The 9,418-nt window shown below is 43.3% G+C and overlaps 1 protein-coding gene across 1 annotated transcript in view; it reads left to right on the forward strand.

The window, feature by feature from the left end:
* Positions 1 to 1,819: 1,819 nt before the first annotated feature.
* EVPL (envoplakin) overlaps positions 1,820 to 9,418 on the forward strand; it is a 74,349-nt gene continuing 66,750 nt past the window's right edge. The window contains exon 1 of the mRNA XM_015414480.1: positions 1,820 to 2,014. Coding sequence (XP_015269966.1) covers positions 1,944 to 2,014 — 71 coding nt within the window. The 5' untranslated portion in view covers positions 1,820 to 1,943. The remainder of the gene's footprint in view (positions 2,015 to 9,418) is intronic.

The raw sequence follows: 9,418 nt of genomic DNA on the forward strand, positions 1-9,418 counted from the left end.
AATGATTTGGAGTTGGGAGTAAGCAGTGAAGTGGCTAAATTTGCGGATTATATGAAGTTGTTCAGGGTGGTGAAAACTAGGGAGGATTGTGAGGCACTCCAAAGGGATCCATTGAGGATGGGCGAGTGGGCATCAACGTGGCAAATGGGGTTCAATGTGGCCAAGTGCAAGGTGATGCACATTGGAGCCAAAAATCCTAAATATAAATACACATTGATGGGGTCCGAACTGGCAGAGACTGACCAAGAGAGAGATTTGGGGGTCATAGTAGATAACTCACTGAAAATGTCGAGACAGTATGCTACTGCAATAAAAAAGGCTAACGCTATGCTGGGGATTATTAGGAAGGGAACTGAAAACAAATCAGCCAGTATCATAATGCCCCTGTATAAATCGATGATGCAATGTTATTTGGAATACTGTGTACAAATCTGGTCACCACACCTCAAAAAGGATATTATAGCATTGGAAAAAGTGAAGGAAAGAGCAACTAGAATGATCAAAGGGTTGGAACACTTTCTCTATGAAGAAAGGTTAAAGCGCTTAGGGCTCTTTAGCTTGGAGAAACGATGGCTGAGGGGTGACATGATCAAGGTTTACAAGATTATGCATGGGATAGAGCAGGTGGGGAAAGAAGTACTTTTCTCCCTTTCTCACAATATGAGAACTCGTGGGCACTCAATGAAATTGCTGAGCAGTCGGGTTAGAACGGCTAAAAGGAAGTACTTCTTCACCCAAAGAGTGATTAACACATGGAATTCACTGCCACAGGAGGTGGTGGTGGCTACAAGCATGGATGGCTTCAAGAGGAAAAACATATGGAGCAGAGGTCCATCGGTGGCTATTAGCAACAAGGTATAGATAGGAACACTCAGTCTGGGGCAAGTGATGCTCTGTATTCTTGGTGCTTGGGTGGGGGCAACAGTGGGAGGGCTTCTAGTGTCCTAGCCCCACTGATGGACCTCATGATAGCACCTGGTATTTTTGGCCACTGTGTGACAGTGTTGGACTGGATGGGCCATTGACCTGATCCAACATTGGCTTCTCTTATGTTCTTACAGTTAGGCTCTCTGGAAGAAACTTAAGAGAGATTAAGCATAACGGTAAATTAGATGGTAATATTTATTATTGTTTATTATTTTGTCAAAGGGGTGAACATAATAAAAACCAGGTTCCAACTACTGAACCAATATGATCAGAGGACATTTAACAGCATTTGAATTTGATGCAAGCCCTTAAGAAAGTTTTTCATTGCTGCACACTGTTTAATATGCTTAATATTCTTCCTTCATTTGTTTATTTGTATTTCAGTTTCCCACAATCTCGGTTCAGTATACATATGATCTGAGTACTGGCCAAGTACTGGCCAAGCTAATTTTACCTCAAACTTATCTCCCTTTCAGAAAACACAGGCAGGTAGTAATGTGTAAAATATGGCCCTACCATGAAGCTGCATCAAGCTTTTGGGCATTTAGGCTCCTTGATATGTGCCCTCATGATGAGCAAGCTGCAGATCATACATTACAGTATCCACAATTTCCTACCTGGAGATTAATCTCCGTGTAGGAAATGGTAACACAGAAAAATGGTTGTCAGAAACCATGTCAATAAAGCTGAGTTTGCCTCTGCTTGTACCGAAACATTCTTCAGAATACCAGGGCGGGGTCTCCCATTCTCCCTCTGGGCCATTACTCATTCAATCATAAACTGGTTTTTCTAGTCATTTTTTTTTTTAAAGACAAGTTTCCATCTTGCTCTTGATCACCTGAAGCTGAGGGAGGAGCCATCCAGATTCTGCTTTTAACAATCTGCAAACCTTCTCAGCCCTTCCTGTCACACTATCTCAACAGACAAGAGCAGGCAGAAGCAGCTATAACACACAGCCACCCCTTTGGTGAAGAGCCTTTGGATACAAGGAGAGGGGAGCTCAGTTAACACCCAAGATGTTCAAAGGGGTGGGCAAAGGCTCGCCAAGCAAAAGCTCCCCCAACAAGTCCCCAAGCAAGCATGTCAAGTAAGTTTTTAACTTTTTAAATTCTGTGTTTAATGTTTGCAGAACTGGAGGAGTAGAAAAATATCACTGTCAGGAGGTTATCTCTGAGTGGGAGCTATAAGCATAAGGGTAGGATGCTGCCTACAGAAACTTCTGAAGAAGCACTTGCCAAGTTCCTGGGGCAACCTGTGCTAATTTGTCTTCTCTGTACCAGCCCCCTTTGTAACAAGCTCTCTTCTATTCAGCATGCCAAACCCGTCTGAATATCTACCTGGCTGTTGAGTCTTGTTGGAAGTGTGACCAAGTTTGAAAGCACACATAAATGCTAAATCTTACCCTGGTTTTGTTCCTAGCACACGATGTCCTGGGTCCTTTGGAAAAGTTTGTCTGTCTGAGTAAGCTACGAGATGTTTCCTCTGTGTAGTGCTGTGAGAACTGTGACCTGCTTACATCCTTTAGCAATGAGGAACCCAAAATGCAAGGGGATCTTGAAAAAGTATCTACTCAAGAATCCAATAACAGGTGCAGAACACCAAGAAACATGACTTTCCATTTTTAAAGTTTCTAGTCTGCTTAGTTGAGAGACATGTTTGGAGAGGTAGAACAGCATCTGTTGACAGATCAGGAATCAAAAGGAAAATGTGTACTTGGAGAACAGGAATGTGGTACTAAAACGCATGCTCTGTCTCTCTTCCCATGTTCCTATTTATACCAAAATATGTGCCGTTCTTCATTAGAAAGGTATTAGGAGACATACTGTCCATCAATGCTGATAGGTTTCTTCAGTTCACAAGGTAGAAGTTTTCTGGGGGGTTTTCTTAGTGCAGAGATCCAGATACACACAGCCCCTGACAGAAAATAGGAGTTTGAGGTGTAAGGAGCTGTCGGTGTCGCAACTTAAATGCCAGCTTCCCTGGCTGCCACATTTCTCCTTGCAGCTATTTCAATACTTCTCTGAGAAGGGTGTGATTCTCATGCATGTATAATACATGCAATGCAATGTGAAAGTTTATGAGACAACTGGCCCAAGTGGGAAGGATGAGTAAATCAAGTTGGCAGTTGGTAATATAGGAGAGGAGTCATTATTTTGGATAAAGAAAAGTTTCTGGACCTCTGGTTCCTTCTGGCAAATGTTTCATTGCTCTGTCAGGTAAATGCCCAGGAGTAGGGTCGCCAGGGTTGGTGGGGGTTGCCCGATTTGGAGGGGCTCCTTCCCACCTGCCTTCCAGCCAGCTGGTGGGTGGGTGGGTGGGGGGAAGCCCTGCCCCCAAGAGCGACCCCTCAGCCTCCTTCCCACCTCTTCCCTGCTGGAGAGAGGCAGGGGCCACGCGCCCACACTCTAAGCCCTGAATTTGGGGCTTGGAATGCAGGTGCACATGGCCTCCCCCCCCCCACCTCTCCCCAGCAGCATTTAGTCTTTAAATGCTTCTGGGGAGTGGTGAGGGCCGCACGCCTGCACTCTACTCCCGGAATACAGGGCTTGGAATGCAGGTGCAACCCGACCCAAGAGGGAGGTCTTTGATATGTCTGCTCAACAGAGACTATTGTGAGGCCACTGGAGATTTAAGGAGATTATGATAGCCCAGTAGGTAACAACCAGTTGCCTTCTAATTCAGCATCCTCTTTCTGAGGGTCTGGGTACCTGTTACATTGTCTGTCAGCCATGTCCAGGTCCACCATGAGGACTTTCAATCAGATGTGTGGTGCACCCTCTCACTGTATGCCGTGGTTCTGATCCAAACTGGATCCCCATATACTGGGGAATTGTTTGTCTCATTGAATTGTACAGTGGAAGTCTTTTTGAACATCCTCATGGTGGACCTGGGCACAACCCAAGGATGGTGTAATGTGTAGGTAGGCCCAAGTTACATGTTGCAATGTTTATGGGTTCACACTAGGTCCCATTATCAGATGAAATTTGGGAGTTCTGTGTTGAAGCCTAAGGTTGGATCCAGACTAACATTTCTGTAGGCACGTGGATTTCTGCCCGTGGAATACATTCATCCCACCATCTCCTTCCCACAACAGCTCAGAATCCTGTTTCTGTGGGTCCTCTTTCACCCAGCAACAGGATTTCAGGGGGGCATTTCAGGCTGCCTTGGTACAGGCGAGGCAGGTAAAAGTGGGCAAAAGTCCTCTGTGCTCTGTGGGCAAGAGTCCTTGTCCCTGAGGAAACAATATATATATTTCCCAATACATATTTCCCAAGTATGTGGGGACCTAATTTGGATTGGGACCATGGAGCATAGGCAGAGGGGTCTTCAGTCTCTCTTTGGTGTTTTCCTAACCTAAAATAGCCCTGGAGAAACACTACTTGCCTTACTGGGGAAACTCACAAGTAAGAACATAAGAACATAAGAGATGCCAATGTTGGATCAGGCCAAAGGCCCATCCAGTCCATCACTCTGTATCACACAGTGGCCAGAAATACCAGTGCCATCAGGAGGTCCGCCAGTGGGGCCAGGACATTAGAAGCCATCCCACTGTTGACCCCCCCAAGCACCAAGATGACAGAGCATCACTTGCCCCAGAGTCCCTATCTATACCTTGTGGCTAATAGCCACTGATGGACCTTTACTCTATATGCTTATCTAATTCCCTTTTGAAGCCGTCCATGCTTGTAGCCGCCACCACTTCCTGTGGCAGTGAATTCCAAGTGTTAATCACTCTTTGGGTGAAGAAGTACTTCCTTTTATCTGTTCTAACCCGACCGCTCAGCAATTTCATGGAGTGCCCACGAGTTCTTGTATTGTGAGAAAGGGAGAAAAGTACCTCTTTCTCTACCTGCTCTTTCCCATGCATAATCTTATAAACCTCAATCATGTCACCCCTCAGTCGTCGTTTCTCCAAGCTAAAGAGCCCTAAGCGCCTTAACCTTTCCTCATAGGGAAAGTGTTCCAACCTTTTTATCATTCGAGTTGCCCTTTTCTGCACTTTTTCCAAATCTATAATATCCTTTTTAAGGTGTGGTGACCAGAATTGCACACAGTATTCCAGATGAGGTCGCACCATTGATTTATATAGGGGCATTATGATATTGGCTGATCTGTTTACAATACCCTTCCTAATAATCCCCAGCATAGCATTGGCCTTCTTTATTGCAGTCACACACTGTCTCGACATTTTCAGTGAGTTATCTACTACAACTCCAAGATCTCTCTCTTGATCAGTCTCTGCCAGTTCATACCCCATCAACGTGTATTTATAGTTAGGATTTTTGGCTCCAATGTGCATCACCTTGCACTTGGCCACATTGAACCCCATTTGCCATGTTGACGCCCACTCGCCCATCCTCAACAGATCCCTTTGGAGTGCCTCACAATCCAGGATGCTGGACTAGATGGACCACTGGTCTGATCCAGCAGGGCTCTTCTTATGTTCTTAGTATAGAACTGCGGTTTTCCACTGACAATATATTACAGTTGCAGTCTTGGGTAAATGTGGGAATCCCCACAACAACAAAAATTTGGATTCCCCGCATCAAATTATATACCAGATACCACAGAAGAAGCATACCAAAATTCGGGACAGCTGGAATATTTTACTCCCTTCTATTAATTTCCAGCTTTGAATGCTTACAGGCTTCCTTTACAAGATGACTACAGTCTATTCAACAGGGCATATCTCCCAGGAAAGTGTCCTTAGGATTGCGCTGTAAATGCCATTTGAAGCAGAGTTACACCCTTTGGAGTCTGTTGAAGTCAATGGGTTTAGAAGGGTGAAATTCTGCTTAAGGATGGCATTATTGGCATTATTGACCATTATTGACCAAGTGCCACATCCCCAGCAAAGGTTCTACTTCCAGCTTCACAGATCTCCCTTTTGTTCTGGAGAGAAATGAAAAGTAAAGCAGGCTTGGAATCTAAGCCTTTGAGTCTCTACTAGAAGAGATCTTACCTCAAGAACAATTCTGGCCATAAGTTGTGTACATTGCTTTCCCTCTGTATGTAAAGCTGGAATAGCTGTTGCCTTTTTGTACAAAAAAGTTTAGACATTTAATAGATTCAATGGTATGAAGAAAGTGATTGTTTTTTCCAGAGAGATCTTAGGTGGTAAAATTATCTTCCGACCCATTTATATAATCATTCTACATGTAGATAGTTATCTACTATTTTAGTTTATTTTTTTGCATCAAACAGGGTTGTTGTGAGAATAATACTGAGGAGGGGAGAATCATGCACGTTAGACTGGAGAAACAGTGAAATAAAATAAGTGATAGATACAAAAAACACAGCTGGAGTGAGCGAAGAATTTTTCCTTTAGCCCATATCACAGTTTGCAGTAGGCCTGCCAGATCAGCCTTTTAGACACAAAGGAACACTATGGACTTCTGAAAGGAGAAAGATCTAGTATGTCCTATGGAACTGCAATGTTCTAGAATAAAAAGTAACCCTATAAAAATAATGTATGTTGAAATGCAAAGCATCTACTGCTTAGGCCTGAGGAGATTTGAAATGAATTGATACCCTGTTATATATTGCTGATGGCTCCCCCCCCCCTTTTCTTTTTGGTAGCAATCCAGTTTACATGTTTTGGACATTACTGTTGCTTTAGTTTTGTGGTTTTAAATTGCCATTGGTCTCTTAAAACTTTTTTTTTTTTTGTGAGTTTGCACGTGTGTGTGAGATTGTGAGCCTGGAAGTCATGGTGATTTCTGGTGACCCGTAGTGGGGCTAGGACGTTTCAAAGAGGTGGCTTTGATATTACCTGCCTCTGCGTCCCAGCCCTGGTATTCCTTGGAGCTCACCCTTCCAACTACCTGCCAGGGTCAGCCCTGCTTAGCTTCCAAGATCCGATGAGATTGGGCTTGCCTGGGCTATCCAGGTCAGGGTGTTCCTTAAAACTTTTCAGTGCCATGGTTTTTAAAAACAAATTGCCATTATTTCAAAGAAAGAAAGCCTGGTGGCTTAGAGTTTGGAGGTCAGCATGATTCTTAAAACCAAGTGATTCCTCAGGCTCAAAAGGTTCCCAGACTCTGTAGCAGAAATAACAGTATCTGCCAGACAGCTTATAAGCATTAACTAAAATAAGTCTTTTTAGTTATGCATGCATTATCGCCATGATGTAATTAATAAAAGATACGCTGAATGCATGTCATGGTTGAGCTCAGAACTCTTGAGCTTTATGCATCCCATACTTCCCTTCTAAGCTACAAGGAATGGAGTGAGGAGACTAACGTTGTCTGTGTTATTAGGAATAGCCAAACCCAAAAAAACAGACCTCCCAGTATTATTAGGAATAGCTTCAGGGGGTTCTGGTTTTGGTGACTCACGGATCGGACGCATCCCATCTGCTCCGATGTGGACATGCCAAGGCACAGCGGACAGGAGGGGTCTCGAATGATTCCATGACCCCCTGGGGCCCTTGTAGGGGGCTCCCTGCCTGGGGTGCAGAGGGGTGCCTCTTCCAGGGCGATGGCCAAGGAATTGAGACTCCCTCACCCTGAGAGGTCCTGCTGCCGTGAAGCCATCATGGCAACTAGAGCAGGCTGCCGGATGAAGTGGGCAAGTGATCCGGCGTGAATATGCTCTTACTACAAGACAAGCGTACTAAACTCTGAGTCAAGCGATCCCCTTTTAAGCTGCTGAGCCAAGAATGAGTGCAGGACTATAATACGAGGAGAACTAGTGGGTGGGAAGGAGCTGGATCCCCCCCCCAATAGTGGTTCCTAAGCGTTCATTTGAAAGGAAAAGCGATACTGACCTGAGAGACTTTAAACAAGATGAAAGGTGCAAATATAGCCAAAGCACATTCAAATCAAAGAACTTTCATTCTAATCTAAAAAACGTTGTTCTTGTATAAACAATGTCTGGCAGAGGGAGAAAAATGGCACTGGAAAAGAAACCTTTCATAGGAACTACCCAGACAACAACTCCTACCCGGATATCGGAAGCAGCCATTGATCTCTCCAGTATGCTGCCAATGACACTGCGCCCTCTGCTAGAGCAGATGTCTAACATCAACAACAAACTTGACCGAGTTCAAAAGCAACTGATGGGAATTGACAAAAGAACAGCTGAGGCCAATAAAGCCATCAAGAAAGTTGAAGAAAAAACAAAGAATATTACACAGAAATTGGAAGAAGTGAAAAAAGAGCGAATTTCTGACAAAAGACAATTGCTACAGCTTCAGATGGAGAGATCAATGTATGTCTTATGCTTCCAAGGTATCCCAGAACAGAAAGGAAAAAATCTAAAAGAAATATTAAGAAAAGCTTTAGCACCAGTGACAGAGCTTAAGCAGGATTTACTACAAAATTATATGGACTTGGTTTATCGAACCTATCCAGACTTTATCAAGAAAAATAAGCTGCCTGGTGAAATATTTGTGAAATTCTCCAGGAGATCTACTAGAGACGCAGTCTTAAAAGCGACATCTGAGAAAATCCTGAAAGTTAAAGATGAAGAAGCGAGAATTTTAATGGATATTCCATTTGAGGTGCAGAAATGAAGACGGAAATACAAGGATTTAACTTTCTTCCTTCACAACAATTCAATCCCTTTCAGATGGATATTCCCAGAAGGATTGATATTTAACTACAACAATAAGAAGACCAAGACTGACTCTGCCCAGAAAGCCAAAGACCTTTTGGAACAACAACAAAACCCAACAAAAAATGAATAAAGACGATACCCAAGAAGAAGATAAAAGTGATTGTGAATCAGATGATAGTTCAAGCAGCTCTGGTAGTACCCCTGAGGTTTCTGACTCAGAAAAAGGAGTGGCTGTGCCCAAGCTACTCAAAGTTAAACTGAAATACAAGAAAAATAAATGTGAAAAATAAACAAGAAGCTCAATAAAGTATAATGGACTTTAATTCACCTAAAGATTAGCATTAATGGCTCAAGCTAGCTTTATTAAGTAAATAAGGCATCAAACACAATATTCATACTTAATATAGAGTACTGTAAGAACGATATATGAAAATGTAACCTTTGAAATATGATCCTTGCCTTAAATTGTAGCTTCTTCTTTTTTTAGTTATAGTTATTTCCCACTCCCTTTTCCTGTAGTTGTGTAGTATATAAAAGCAATAAAAAATTATTAAAACAAAGGAGTAGCTTCAGATACTACCAGCATCTGCCAGCCCCCAATCAATCACTACCACATTCAAGTATACCCCTTCCTTGTAACCAGGGGTCGTTTCCTAGAAAAAGAGCTAGGGGAACTCATTAGCATAATTCATTAGCATATGCCACACCCCCTGACATCACCGGAAGTGTGTCATAAGGCCACACCCCCTGACATCACCAGTGGCTCACAAAGTAGAAATTTTGCTCACAAGACTCCACAGCTTAGAGGGAACATTGGTAGGCAATTCCAGGGAGAAAAAACAGCTATAAACCAAGACCAGCTATAAATCAAAACAGCTATAAACCAAGCATGGGGGCAGATGACCACATTGCTACGGAAAATACACAGAAA

This window comes from Gekko japonicus, unplaced genomic scaffold, assembly GCF_001447785.1.
Source record: "Gekko japonicus isolate JY-2015 unplaced genomic scaffold, Gekko_japonicus_V1.1 scaffold277, whole genome shotgun sequence".
Lineage (NCBI taxonomy): Eukaryota > Metazoa > Chordata > Lepidosauria > Squamata > Gekkonidae > Gekko > Gekko japonicus.